Source organism: Callospermophilus lateralis, unplaced genomic scaffold (assembly GCF_048772815.1).
Source record: "Callospermophilus lateralis isolate mCalLat2 unplaced genomic scaffold, mCalLat2.hap1 Scaffold_2027, whole genome shotgun sequence".
NCBI lineage: Eukaryota > Metazoa > Chordata > Mammalia > Rodentia > Sciuridae > Callospermophilus > Callospermophilus lateralis.
Window position 1 is genome coordinate 27,344 of NW_027513019.1, and position 15,809 is coordinate 43,152.

General features: G+C 33.9%; 1 protein-coding gene across 1 annotated transcript; it reads left to right on the forward strand.

Annotated features, from left to right (window-relative positions):
• Positions 1-246: 246 nt before the first annotated feature.
• On the forward strand, positions 247-10,984 carry LOC143640373 (uncharacterized; the record flags this gene model as incomplete). The annotated part of the gene is given in 4 exon segments (XM_077108212.1): positions 247-341; positions 9,114-9,698; positions 9,700-10,589; positions 10,842-10,984. Coding segments are annotated over 4 exon segments (1,713 nt in total), but the record flags the coding sequence as incomplete, so codon positions are not given.
• Between the last annotated feature and the right edge of the window lie 4,825 nt (positions 10,985-15,809).

The following is a 15,809-nucleotide window of genomic DNA, read 5'->3' on the forward strand; positions in this document are numbered from 1 at the left end:
TTTACTTCTTATAATGAATTATTGGGGCTGGGGATATAGCTCAGTTGGTATAGTGCTTGCCTTTCATGCAAAAAGCCTTGGGTTTAGTCTCGGGCACCACAAAAAAAGTATCGTACTGAATGGTTGACATCACTACCATATATGAAAGCCACCTCTTTTAACTCTCATTAATATTTGTATGAAATTAAGTACTATGTCATTAATCATATGATTTATGTAATATGTATTTCTTTATTTTTATTTCAGGAGCCATTGACATTAAAAGATGTGATCATTGAATTTTCGGAAGAGGAATGGAAATTCCTGGACCCCTCTCAGCAGACTTTGTATGGAGATGTGATGTTAGAGATCTGTAAAAACCTACTCTTTATTGGTGAGCCTAAATTTCATTCAGAATTTTTAATTGAAAACAAATATTTATTTTTTTAACTTTATAGAGTATCTTATGGTAGATTCTATTCTGCATTAAAAAGTTTGTATCATGATTTTAGTACAAAGATTGGGCATTTGTTTATGTGGAAAAGAAAATGTTAATTTTTTTTCTTTTTTATGTTTAACCTATCTTTTCCAAATAGTGCTCACAATGTAGAGAATGAAAATGATTTCAAAGTATTTTAGTGTCTTTGTCTAGACAAAAAATGTTTGAGAAAATAATTTTGTAGACTCTTATAGGATATTTACTCTTTCTTTTTTTCCTAATGAGGGTAACACTAAAAAGACTTATTTAGTTACCAAGAAAATAACAAAACATGACATATTCCATCAAAAATGTATTGATGTCTCTATGTAATATTTAGTCACCACTTGGTCTCCAACGAAATAACCTTGGGATTTGAAGAGAAGTGACAGTAGACATGTCAAGTTGGGTAGAAATCAATGAAGCAAAGAATACAAATAAGAGATCCAAAATTAAAGAGAAATTCACATTTAAAAATATTAATTGATAAGCTTAAATCTGACAGAAAATATTTTTTTCAAGCCTAGGTTTGTTTCAGTTGTAATCATTAAAGATCATTTCATGGTTTCTATTTACCATGCATATCAGTTATTTAAGCTCCCTCTTGTTCTTCAGTGATCTCCCTACATTTAAATTAACAAAATATTGTAGGAAAATCAAAAGAAGAGGGGCTGGGGATGTGGGTCAAGTGGTAGCTCGGTTTCCTGGCAGGCATGCACCCTGGGTTTGATCCTCAGCACCACATACAAACAAAGATGTTGTGTCCACCAAAAAAAAAATAATTCATTCTCTCTGTCTCTCTGTCTCTCTGTCTCTCTCTCTCTCTCTCTCTCTCTCTCTCTCTCTCTTTCTCTCTCCCACTTTCTCTCTCTTTTTTAAAAAAAGAAAATCAAAAGAAGACACAGACAAGTGACAGGAAATGTGGCATAGTGACAGAGAGGCCAAATTGCCAAGCTTTATTTATATCAACAGGTTAATTTAGGTCATTGGGATCACTAGTACATACTGTTCACTTTATTACTAGGCAGATTACAAACTTAACAACATTATGCAGCTTATTTCTCAGTTATATACTAAGTTGCAATGTGCAGTGTTAGGAGTTTTGTGTAGCTCTCAAGAAAGTCCATTGTATAAACTTACTGTTTTATGGACAGGTTTAGACTCAGTGAACCATTGTGCTTGTCTAAAAAGAGAGTTTTTTTTTATTCTGAGGAGTTGTGGGCCAGAGATTATGTTTCAGGCTGATAACACTCTAGTGCAGAGCCTTTTCAAGCAGGGCACTGCCATAGCAGCTTTACATTGCACATGAATTTAATTACTTGACTAGTTCCTAGGGAAAATTGGAGGGCATTCTAAGGCAGGGAAAGAAAGAATTGTCACCCCTACAAATTATTCCACAATGACTGTGAGGATATGCATAACCTGGCATTTATTTGCATTTGGAGGCTCCCTAAAAAATCTGCTCATTTCCACATATCTCTAGGCAAACCATTGTAAGATATTAATATTACAGGAGAGTTTCTTTAATATAATTTAAATATTTATTCATTCAAATTTTTCTCATCAGAACTTTATGTGAATGCTTATATTGAATATTCTGTAAAATTTTTTTACCATATAATGAATAGCAGTATTTAACAATACCTGCTCCTAGTGGTTATGTAAGTATAGCTGATCAGTGTGGTTTAAAGAATAATTTTCAGGGCTGGGGCTGTAGTTTAGTGACAGAGGGCTTGCCTCACACATGTAGGGCATTGTGTTTTATCTTTAGTACTACATAAAAATAAATGGATGAAATAAATGCATTCTATGTTTCTATAGCTACAAAAAATTAAAAGAAAGATTTCTATTGTATTACAATTATTCATAATATTGTAGGTAAAATTTCTCTAATTCTTTGTCTTTTTTGACTCTCACTCTTTAGAGAGCTTCAGTGTTGTTCATTATGTTTTCTCACATTAATGATACTGTTTTTGTTTTTATATCTATATGTAATAATTGAATAGAAATTATCATGACTTGTCACTTTAGGACAACATTAGGTAAAATTAAACTGCATGTGACCCATATGCCAATTTTCAATCAAGTTTTCTATGCTTTTACTTACAAGTATAAATATTACCCCTGTTTTATATATGATTGTATATTGTCTTGATTATTTACTCTGCTTTTGTGCTTAATCATGTAATGTATCCAAATTTTGTTAAATATATAAACACACACACACACATACATACATACAAATACATACATACATACAAACACACACATACACATACAGCAGATTGAACACAGAGGTTCTTGTAATATTGAGCTACGTCATCACCCCCTTTTGACTTTTAGTTTGAAATATACTCTTGCTAAGTGGCAAAAGTTGGAATGGTATTTCCATGTTTCAGCCTTCCAAGTAGCTAGAATTAATGGCATATTCATCATTTCTACATATATAAATCTGTTCTTTTGTCTAGGAGTAAGACTTTAGCTTTTTAAAGGTACCATAAAGATGTTTACAATTCTTTTATCTTTTATATATTTGTCAAATATGTAATTGTGGTCAAAACTGTATATCTTTGCTGAACTTATTATCTTACATATTTTAAATATACTTGTTAGTTCTGTTCATTCAAAATTTTTTGTAACTTTTTTTTTTCTAGAGAATTTGTATCACATTTTTTCTTCAAACAAGTTCTCCTTTTCCTTACTTTTTCATCCCTAATACCATTTCTTTTGGTTTTTATATATGGCTATAGTAGATATCTCTCAGAAGTAGAATTAACTGGTATTTTTTTGGGGGGGAGTGTGAATTACTCTTTTACTTAACATATTCTCCTGAATGTTGATCATTGTAGATATTACATAATTTATTATCTTTGAAAAGATTTATAACTTTTTCATTCAAAATTGCCTTCATGTAGCCATTTGAAATGATATTTGATTGGCTTGCCATATTGATCTCTTTTGAATGTTGTTTAATGAGAATATGTCTGTAAATATATTTTGATTTGACCATCAAATTGAGGTCTAATTGATATACTTTCAATTTTATTACTCATGGCTTTCTCATTTAACCTCATTCCATTGAATATTGTAGCTTTTATTATTTTATATCAGGAAGCATTATTAATTTTTTATGTGTAGTTATGGATGCACCAAGAATATTCTAAAGAATTGTTCAAATAACTTATTTTGTTTACACAAAAATAGTATTGATTGTTTGGTGTTACATATACTTCTTAGTTTTGGGGGGATGCTACTGGCATTTATTTTTTAGAGCAGGTGCTTAACCACTGAGCCACATCAATAACTCTTTTTGGGGAAGGGTACTGGGGATTGACCTCAGGGGCACTTGTCCACTGAGCTACATCTCAAGCACCATTTTTTATTTTACATAGAATCATGGTCTCCTTGATTTGCTTATCACCTTGCTGTTGATGAGGCTGCCTTTGAACTCACAATCCTGCTGTTTCAGACTCCCAAGCTGCTTGAATTACAGGTGTATATTACTGTGCCTAGCTGGTAGCTATTTTTATATTTTATTTTGTGATAGAGACTAGGTAAGTTGCTTAGGGCCTTGCTTAATTGCTGAATTTACCTTTAAACACTTATTCATAAATTTTGAATATCACTGTCACTTTTTCCTTCCAATTTATTATTTTATGTTACAAAGCAACTTCAATGTTTTAATATCTTTAACTTTTTTGTATTTTTAACCTGATCTCTTTGGAACAATATTCCATACACTATAAAGAAGATTGCCTCTGTAAACCTAATTAGTTTTTAATGTTTTCTGAAGTTTTTTCATTCTCTGGGACCTAATGCAATCATATTTTTTTTATTTGCATCAACTGGGGATTGATGTATGCTAGTATTACTGTGTTGTTTTTTATGCTGTTGAATTTTTTTTTTCTGTGATTTCTTTCTAGAATTGTTTTTCTGTGATTTCTTTCTATAAAAATATGATTTGAGTTACAAATGTTTCTACTATGATTGTTTTCCAGTGATTAGTCATATTTATCTTTATATGATATTCTACTTTGTATCTCATTTATATAATTATTATCACCTTTGCAATTTTGAATGTAATATTATATCATTTTGTTTTTTGTCTTTTTGTTACCTTATATCTTAAGAGAACTTTATGTAGATTTGCATCTGACATAGTTAATATATTTTTATTTTATTTTAATATATTCTTTTAATCACATTGTTCTCTGATTATTTGTTTTCAAATTAGGTTATTTCTACATAAATTACTGATGAGAAAGAACTTATTTCTCTAGATTTCAAATTTTGTTGATATTTATAAATTTATCTACTATAAAAAAACTGCCTTAATTTGTATTTCATAAATTTTAAGATAATTTTTAAATTTTGCTGGGGTTGAATATACTCTTTATTGTGTGAGCTATTGTTTTCATTGGTATTTTTCTATTCAAAATTGGTTCAACTAGATTATTATAGTCATTTTGTAAAATATTTGGAATTACAAAGTAAAGAAAAAAAGGTTATGTGCAATGATATATAAATTTAATTCCATATAACTAGAAAGCTGAGACAGTGGAATGCCAGTTTAAAATAAATTTCAGCATCTTTTTGATAAGCTATCTTTAAAAAAAGTATATAGATATAGATATAGAAATATAGAAATAGATATATAGAAATACAGAAATGCCTGTGGATTTAGTTTGGTGAAACAATACCCCTGTGTTCTCTTATGAAAAAATCCCCCCAAAGATAATAATATAAATAAATAAGAGATATACATTTCCTGAAATATTTGTGTCACAGGTGGAGTCTGAATATGTTGAAGTTAAGGGCTATGATTTGAAATTGTTGTACTAATATTAGTCAGTTTGTATTTTGTCCTCATCTGTGGTGGTATAATTTCTTATGGTAATTTTCAAAATTCTCAAAGCTTTTGTCATCATATTGTAATAAAATCTATATATTTTTGAGTAATAATGGCCTTGAATCATACTTTTCTCTTGCTATTCCCCCCCACTTTGATAAAGTTTTATATAATTGCAGAGTTATTCAACATAGCAAGTGAAATAACTTTCTATTATTTTTTTTTAGGTATGACTTCTAATCAAAACCAAAAATTTTCAGGAGAGCAAGAAATAAAATATTCTTTGCAAAACTTGAAAAAGCAAAGGTATGGAAAGCAGGACAGTTAATACTTGGTTTTAAACAAGAAATTTAAATTGAAAGAGGGGGAAGTTCAGAAAATTTGTGTGAATGAGTGGAAAAAAACATGAAAATTATTTATTCATAAAAATACAAGTTCATTAGTTTATAATATTACAAACATCTATAAAGACTGACTGCTCAACTAGTGCCATTCAGTTTTTATTTGGTTAAACTTTAAATTACATTATTGTAATTTTAAAATTTTTACTACTCAGTATTTTGTGTAAAACCACTTGCAATACACAAAATTTTAAATTGCAAAAGTATGTATCAAATTACATTTACACGATGTTTACAGGGCATTATGAAGCTGTATCTTAAAAATATCTTTAGAAAAATAAAGACTAAACCAGTTTGCTCAGCTTTTAAATAGGATTAGAATAGAAATAGGCATTATAATGAAAAACTCAAAAAGTTATAAAATGCTTATTATCATTTACATTTTTAAAAGTTTTGATTATCTCTACATAAGTGCAGGTTAGAGAAAAGTGTACGGATCATTAATTTAAAGTTGCAGCATTCTAGTCTGTCTTTTTTATAAAGTAATAAGAAGGAGATTTTCTACACAGTATAGACAAATTGTCTTTTAATTTAAACACATGTGTAGTATTTCTACTTAAAGAAAAGAAAAACATGCAGATTAAGAAATGCTGCAACAAGCCTTACTAAGACATCTGTGTTGAAAAGAACAATTCTGTAATTAAATGTGTTTACAGTGAAAGTTTGGTAGGTATTGCTTTTTAAATGCAATAATAATTAAGAAAAAAAAGGAATAGAGAAGCAGTTTAATCTTTCTAAAACACATCAAATAAGCATAGAGCTCATCTCTCATGTATGACAATCAAAACACAGAAAAGTCTCAGGAACATTTAGCACAGTCTCCCAGAAAACCCACAGCCCAAATGGCTTGCAGGAATGCATAACACCCCAAAAGCAGACATGAGGGTCTTGGGAGAATTGTGAAAGTCTTCTGACACTTTTCTGGGATTGTGCTAAGAGGTATAAAACATGCCTGGAATAGAAGTAGTAGGGATGGTATGGGGCAAATTAAGAACAATGGAGGGCTTAAGCTAATAATTGTATAACCCTTTGAGAAAAGTAAAGCAGCCACAGTGGTGATTTAAGACAACCTTTGAATGAGGAATGGCTTACAATTAAACTTCTCCTCTGTAAGAAAAAAAAGATCTATAATCTCTTTGTCATTTCATGATTCTGTTTACCATTTCAGAAGCCCACTTCTGTACAACCTTCTCCCTGAAACTTGATAGTTTGAGTCAAAGGTGCTTGTAAAAATTTATTTATAATTTTAATTCAACTTGAAGCAGTCTTTTTGTAGTTACCAATGTATTTATGGCTCATAAGTTAGCATAATTAGGGCTGGGGATGTGGCTCAAATGGTAGCGTGCTTGCCTGGCATGCTTGTAGCCTGGGTTCGATCCTCAGCACCACATACAAACAAAGATGTTGTGTCCACCGAAAAACTAAAAAAAAAATAAATATTAAAACTCTCTCTCTCTCTCTCTCAAAAGAAAAAAAAAAGTTAGCATAATTACTCCATGTCATGGAACATCAAGCATCCCACCTGAGTAATTTGTTTTTTGGAAGGTGATGAGCCATCTGAAAAAAAAATAAGTATCTGAAATAATTAGTAAAGGAATATAAGACCTGGCAAGAACTTATGTTAAAAGAGGTAAAACATCTTATAGATTCTCTAGACCACATAAGTTCTGAAAAACAATTGCTAGATAATTTTTCCAGTTCTTTATTTAAGGGAGTGTGCATCAAAATAGGAATAAGATTTCAACAGTAAGAATCTTTCTTGAGACAGGTTGATTGACATTCTGACATGTCTCACCCATCTCTGTCATGCTAAGTGGCTATATGGCTCCAATGGTTGATAGCATCTCCAGTGTCATGTTGAATTTAGACAAAACTAGGTAGTATATAACATACACTGGATAGTCTCAAACCAGCTGGATTTCAACTGTGAGTTCAGAGATACCAGACTTTTTTCCCTAAAGACTTCCATGCTTTTTTTTTTAATTTCATGCACAGTTTATTGATATCTTTCAGGAGCTCTATCTGACATGTACTGCTTCATCTTTCATATCAACAGGTATTTTGACCAGACTCCTCGTGAATATCCCAAAAGATCTATGCATTTTTGTGATTTTGGATGGAATGGGAAAAATTTTCCAAGTGTGAGAAATAGAGACTTCCTGGATCCTATACATGTTTCTAGTGAACTAAATCCTGTTGCCATTAGATTTTTCTGAGGTCCTAAGATTACTTATCTGTGCATCTAAAATAATATGTTTTTGACAAATCAGTAGTATTCTCTAACTTATTTCAGTGAGCTAGTTACATAGAAAGAATTTTAAAAACACCCTCAGTGATAGATATTTTTGCTGGAAAGTTGAGCAGCCCAGCTCAGATGAAGTTTGTTCTTTGGCTTAATGAAGAATACTCTGACACATCAGGACAATGATTATGTCCCAGTGCCTGCAGGATTTTCCACAAATTAAAACTAGTCAATAGTGTGTTGGAGGCAAGGTGGATCTGTAGGGATTTGGGACATTGGCTAAGCTGGAGAGAGACAACAACACATATGGCAGTCACATTTGAGGACTTGTGGGTGCTTGTGAATATATTTGAACAGCATTTGTAATTATACCATGGGTCTAAAAATAAAAAAAAAATGCAATGGAGTCTATTTCATGCTATAGTTAGTCACTGGAATAATTTACAATTCACAATTGAGTAAATATCCACAAAGATTTCTTTAGACAATTTAGATGAAAAAGAAGGAGAAGGAGAAGGAGAAGAAGAAATTTCTGAGTTTTAGTAGTCTCCCTGATAATTACTTTACAAATATGATGAAATGAACAGTTTCTCCTTGTGGCAATGCATGGAATTGTAATGACTGTGGGAGTAATTGTACTTTCCTAATATTGCTTTATTTAAAAGTGGAAAGAATTTTAAAAACACCCTCAGTGATACTCAAAGAGAACTATATTTATGATAAATCTTTTAGGACCTGTTGACTGTCTCTACCCTAGGTAATTCACAGCATAGTAGATTTGGTGTAAAACAATGTAAATTCTGTGAAAGACATTAAAATTGTCTTCTTTTTTAAATCCTAGAAATCACCCATGTGATCGTTTAAAAGAGCTTTACAATGACAAAAGTAAAAAGTTTTTAATCCATACCCAAAATTTATTTATCCAAGCTTTTATAATCAAGAGACAAATTACAGCTATAAGGCATGTGAAATCGTTTTTAATAAAACTACAAAAATTCCTGAACTCCAGAGAATTAATATTGGTGGGAAGCTCTACAAGTTAAAAAAATATGTAAAAGCATTTAAAAATAACTCAATCCTTTATCAGAGCAGTGATAAATCCTCCATAAGAAAAGAATGTGAAAAATATTTTACTCAAATTCTATGTGTTACTAAAAACAATAGTCTTTACAATGGAGATAAACCTTACAAACTGAAGAAATGTGAAAATGTCTTTAAGTGTTGCTCAAACCTCTTTAAACACTACAGTAATCATACTGGAGAGAAAATCTGGAAACATAAAGAAAGTGTCAAAGCTTTTAATAAAAAATTACACCTTCCTGAACACCAGAAAATTTATACTGGCCAAAAGCCATACAAATGTAAAGAATGTAAAAAAACTTTTGATCGAAAACCATGCCTTATTCGACATCAGAAGATTCATACTGGACAGAAGCCATACAAATGTGAAGAATGTAGAAAAGCTTTTTATCAAAAATCATGCCTTTTTCGACACCAGAAAATTCATACTGGAGAAAAGCCATACAAATGTAAAGAATGTGAAAAGGCTTTTAATCAAAATTCACACCTGACTGAACACCAGAGACTTCATACTGGAGAAAAGCCTTACAAATGTAAAGAATGTGGCAATGCTTTTAATCGAAAATCACACCGTACTGAACACCAAAGACTTCATATTGGAGAAAAGCCATACAAATGTAAAGAATGTGGCAAAGCTTTTAATAAAAAATCTTGCCTTACTCAACACCAGAATTCATACTGGAGAAAAGCCATACAAATGTAAAGAATGTGGCAAAGCTTTTAATACAAAATCCTGTCTTACTCAACACCAGAGAATCCATACAGGAGAAAAGCCACACAAATGTAAAGAATGCAGGAAAGCTTTTAATAAAAAATCATGCCTTACTCGACACCAGAGAATTCATACAGGAGAAAAGCCATACAAATGTAAAGAATGTGGCAAAGCTTTTAATCGAAAATCACACCTTACTCGACACCAGAGACTTCATACTGGAGAAATGCCATACAAATGTAAAGAATGTTGCAAAGCTTTTAATCAAAAATCTTGCCTTACTCAACACCAGAGAATTCATACTGGAGAAAAGCCATACAAATGTAAAGAATGTGGGAAAGCTTTTAATCAAAAATCTTGCCTTACTCAACACCAGAGAATTCATACTGGAGAAAAGCCATACAAATGTAAAGAATGTGGCAAAGCTTTTAATCAAAAATCTTGCCTTACTCAACACCAGAGAATTCATACTGGAGAAAAGCCATACAAATGTAAAGAATGTGGGAAAGCTTTTAATCGAAAATCACACCTTACTCGACACCAGAGACTTCATACTGGAGAAATGCCATACAAATGTAAAGAATGTTGCAAAGCTTTTAATCAAAAATCTTGCCTTACTAAACACCAGAGAATTCATACTGGAGAAAAGCCATACAAGTGTAAAGAATGTGGCAAAGCTTTTAATAAAAAATCATGCCTTACTCGACACCAGAGAATTCATACAGGAGAAAAGCAATACAAATGTAAAGAATGTGGCAAAGCTTTTAATAGAAAATCACACCTTACTCGACACCAGAGTCTTCATACTGGAGAAATGCCATACAAATGTAAAGAATGTGGCAAAGCTTTGAATCAAAAATCATGCCTTACTCAACACCAGAGAATTGATACTGGGGAGAAACCATACAAATATCTGTAATGAAGCAAATCTTCTAATTGAAGGTCACTTCTTAGTCAACACCAGAGGCTGCATATCAGAGAAAAGCCATAGAAATTTGGAAAATGTGGGAAAGCTTTTAATCAAATATTGTAACTTATTTGACATCAGAGAATTAATACTAGGAAAAAGTCATACAAGTTTAAAGGATATGGCAATGCTCTTTATCAAAGATCACACATTTCTGAACACCAGAGAATTCATACTGGGGAGAAACCATACAAATGCAAAGAATATGGCAAAGCTATTCTATTAGGAAAAGTATTGTTGTTCACCAAATATTCATACTGGATAAGAGCCATGTAAATGTTAAGAATGTGGCAAATTTTCAGTATGCTTCAAGTGTTAACAACAAACAGATCGTTCATACTTGCAACAATTCTCACAAATACATAGACTGTAAAAGTCATTTCCTGTAAGATGAAACCTCATTGGTCACCAGAAAGTTCATACTGGAAAGAAAAATTACCATTGCCCAGAGATAGCTCCACAGCACTGACTCCATAAAATTCCAACCCTTGCCCAACTGGCCATTACTCATTAGCCCATGGAAGTGGACAGGAAGCATGATTGGATGATCTGGTTTCTTTCCTTCTGTGTACCTCTCTAGGTTCAATTGTCATTTCCTCAGTTTCTCTGTATTGATTGAATTCAAATCATCTTTTTTTTTTCAAAAGCTATATTTGGACATAAAGGCCTACTTGTACCAAACCAACTCATTAATAAAATTATCTTATGCCTGAATTCTATGATCACATCAATATTTTTTCCATAATCTCAGCTGGACACAATGGTCCTATGTCAATGTCTTATTTATTTATTTTATTTTATTTTCGGGGTATACCGAGGATTAAATTCAGGTGCACTCATCGAATAAGTCACATCCCAGCCCTATTTTGTATTTATTTAGAGACACAATTTCACTGAGTTGCTTAAGGTATCACTTTTACTACAAAGACTGGATTTGATCTTGTGGTTCTCCTGCCTCAGCCTCCTGCACTACTTGGATGCAAGGCATGCATCCCTGAACCCAGAAATCATTGTCTTTTGTTTTGTAGTTAATTAAAAAATTTTATTCAGGGTTTCATGTCCATAAAAAGATTCAAAAGATGATTTTGTCACACTTCAGGCATCAGATTCTGGCGTTTAAAATGTCCTGCATGATACATCTTAGTTTTCTACATCAAATGCAGAGTTCAAAAGTTTGAAACCAGATGGTGGAGAAACAAAGATATTGAACAGCGAAATGCAACACATGGCGTGGTTAAATCCACTCATGTAGTGGCTATAAATGCTCACACTAAATAGACATCAAGAGGCCTGTCCATGACCTCTGAGAGTCCTGAGCCTCCATTCAGATTTTGAGCCCCTGAGACTTCAAAGGGTCTGCACAAACGAGAGTGAAGCATACTAACTTTTTCCACTCTTAAACATACTATTGCATTAACTAGACACACCAGAGGAAGAACTGTGTGTCTTTGTACCAAAGTGTGGCTCTACTTGCATATATATGACATCTGTTTTAGAGAACACTGATGTTCTCTAAAACAGATGTCATATATACCTAATGAAACATAGTTGCCCTTTTTTCTCTTAATAGAAAACCACAGCCCTGCATATTTTTAAAACAATTTTGTTACAGTTGAAAAAAAAGAATGGTTAAATAATTGTGTCAATGAAAAGCGTTTGAACTGATGAGTCCATCCTTCCAGTAGTACTTACAAGGATACAGTTGTGTCACCCAGGAAAAGGCAGGTCTGTCCCAAGCCACACTGTGAAATCTCAGAAAGTTACATATTTCCCTGGACCCATCCTCGGTTCTTCAAGTTGCTTCTACCAAGTAATGATGTTTTTAATGGTTAATAAAGTATAAGCAAATCTCTTCTACTGCAGTACTTCAGGTTCTTTCAGTATTCTGGAAGACTCAAACTTCAGCTGGGCACACTGGTACACACTTTTCATCCAAGCAGCAGGGGAGTTCAAGGAAGGAGAATCACAGTTCCAAAACCAGCCTCAGCAATTTCACATGAATCTAAGCAACTTAGGAAGATCCTAACTATAAATAAAAAGATTTGGGAATGTGGCTTAGTGGTAGAAAGCACTTTGGTTTGATCCCTGGTACCAAAAAAAAAGACAAAGAGGCTCAGGTTTTGTGGTCATAAGACTCAGTTTATGCAGTACATAAGTCTGAACAATTGCATTATTTTATTTTTTTTAATTATATTAGCTATAGTTACTTAGTGATCACCATAGTACTATAAAGCACAGATATCTCCACTAACTTTTACTGTCACGGAAATAGCTCCATAAGAATCCCACAATATTAAGATGATGCCTCTGTTGATGCAGGGATTCATTTGGTAGCCTCTGTTCAATTACTCTCTCACAACAAGTGTGCACGTAACCGCTGAAAGTTTCAGTAATTCAGACTCAAAAATTATGCCTTACTCAACGCCAGAGAATTCATACTGGAGAAAACCCATACAAATGTAAAGAAGGTGGCAAAGCTTTTAAGAAAAGTTTATGCCTTATTCAACATCAGAGAACTCATACTGGCAGTGGATACACCCAGTGGACACTGGGCATTTTAGAGGCATTTTTATTTTCAAGTAGGGAATAGGATTACTAATCATCATCATCATGGGCAAGCCTCTTACCAAAAACAAGCCTTTGGTCTCTACGTTTTACCATGTTGAGGCTCAGGGTAGATCATACAGCTAAAAAAAAAAAACTGATATTTTTCTAATTTATTTTTTCTCCCAGTGCTTTAAGCACAATGATTGTCTCCCAGTAATGAGGAAGGTAGGAAAGAAACAAGAGAAGGAGCAGAAGGAGACACACAGCATATTATCAGGAGAAACCTAAAGCCTGCAGACAGGAGAATTATTAATTTGGGCCTGATTGTGTTGCTACAAACTCTCTGTCAAAGAGTTCTACCATCCTTCACAAACCTTACCAGTCTCATGTCAGTTGTCAGTATCAAGCCAGATGCCCCTACTTGAATAACAGACAAGATCCTTTTTTAGCAGAAACCCCATCGAGTAAGCAGTCATTCCACCTGTTCTTTTCCAATAATGAATAGTGAGTCATTGAGAACTTCACCTGCATTCTTGTGCACACAGAGACACACATACACACATACACACACACACACACACACACACACACAAAATTATTTTTCAGGCCTTCAGATTCTGCAACCCAATGCTGGATCTGGTTACTTGGGACAATATCTTGACATCTACAAGAAAAACCTTTGACTTCTGCTCCTGCACATTCCAGAATTTTCTGTGCAGTGTTTCACTTTCCCCTTCCAAGATGCTATCCGCGAGAAAAAAAGCTAAAGTGAGATTCAAAGCCTTGCCACTGCCATCTTCTCTGTATCTGAGTAGTCTGCTTTGTCCCATATATCCTGAGTTTTCCCCAGGCAGGTATCACCTGGTGACAAATTGAGGATCAAAGACAGAGGAGAGACTGTTGACAGGCATCAGAATTCTCTGCTCTGCTGGCCAAGATTTAAGGCTCACTGGAAGACACTCTATTAAAACAAAAAGTCCTGCTGCTCCGCAGTCACACACAAGGCTGGATAGAGTCCATTTTAAAATTTTACCATCAGCCAGGATCTCACTAAAATGTTCAGGCTGACCCTGAACTTACAATCCACCAGCATCGGTCCCCTGAATCACATGATTTATAAGCATGGACCTCACCCAGGCATGGACCACTTCACCCAGTCATGACCTTCTGGAGAGAGCTAATTTTTAGAGATAGTCAGCCATCTTCCCATGTTGTTCATGTGAAAATTAACTAATAAAATTTTCATACTACCAATATCCTTCCTGTTATGCTCCCAGCATCCAAAGTCAGTTTTTGTCTGACCAAATAATGGCATGTCCAGTTACCAGAATAACAGAGATGGCTCATGCCCCCTAAAGTTCACTGAAATTATAATAACATAATAACCCTAAATCCACTTATGCTGTATCAACTTTTCTTCCTGCATGAATAGAAGAAAGTCTCTTTTACATGGTCTCTATCACCTCCCACACCCTCATCTCCTGACCAAGCCTGGAGCTTCCCAAATGGTTTTTCACTACTGTTTATAGAAAACTCTAACTCTCTGTGACAGTGCATGTGTTCATTCGCATCTCCTATATATGATTAAAACAAATCCTAAGCACTATTATGACAATGGTAAATCTATAAATCTCCTCAAAAGGGCCAGAGCAACTCCATCTGTAACCTGTGCCACTTGGACTTTGTCATGGGGAGGCACCGAAGCCCCTCCTTTCTGTTATGCCTTCCCCATCTTAGTGCTGGGGAACACAAAAGTCTTCCAGAGGTGGGAGGAAAGGAAGGGCTCCACACCTGGAATGTGGGAATTGTGCAGGCACTGTTCCTGTTGCATGCAGTCTCTTTCACCATTGTTGTAAATGTGGGTTGCAGAAGTGGTACATTAGCAGATAAAGTCCACAATAGTCCAGAGTAGAGCTAGGCTTGGATTCTAATTCGAGATATCTTCCAATCTTCTCAGTTACGTTCCTTATAAACACTTTAAAGCATCAAAAAAAAAGGCAGGCCATGTATTCTCGGTGTTCATTAAAACCAGAGTATACTTTTCAGGAGAAGAAAATATTGACTCTACTTTTCTCTTCGAGATTGGTATTATTAAGGCCTATGACCATACCCCTGCCACTACCAGAACTTCAGGCTGTGGGCAAATAATTAGCCTGTCCTGTATGAGGAGGAGGACCTGCACCATTTTCAATAAATTTCCTGCTACAGTACTATAGTAGTACTGTAGTCAAAGACCCTGGCTTCATTTCACTTTCTGGAATCTGCAGTAAAACCTGCCTCAGCATAGGGTCACTTCAGGGACTCTGATGGGAGCAACCAAGAGAAGCCCCCAGCCACCTGCAGAGCGCCTCCACTGGCAAAACAAAAGAAAAGAAAATAAAAATCACACTCGCCATCTAGCGGTCTTATCGGGCAACTGTGGGGATCTGCACATCATGATCCAGAATCTTTTTTAAGAAAACCATAGTCCATCGAATCAGGGTTACAGTGAAGTAACATGGCCTTTAGAGATTTTTAAATTTTTTTTAATATTTTCTTTTTAGTTTGAGGTGGA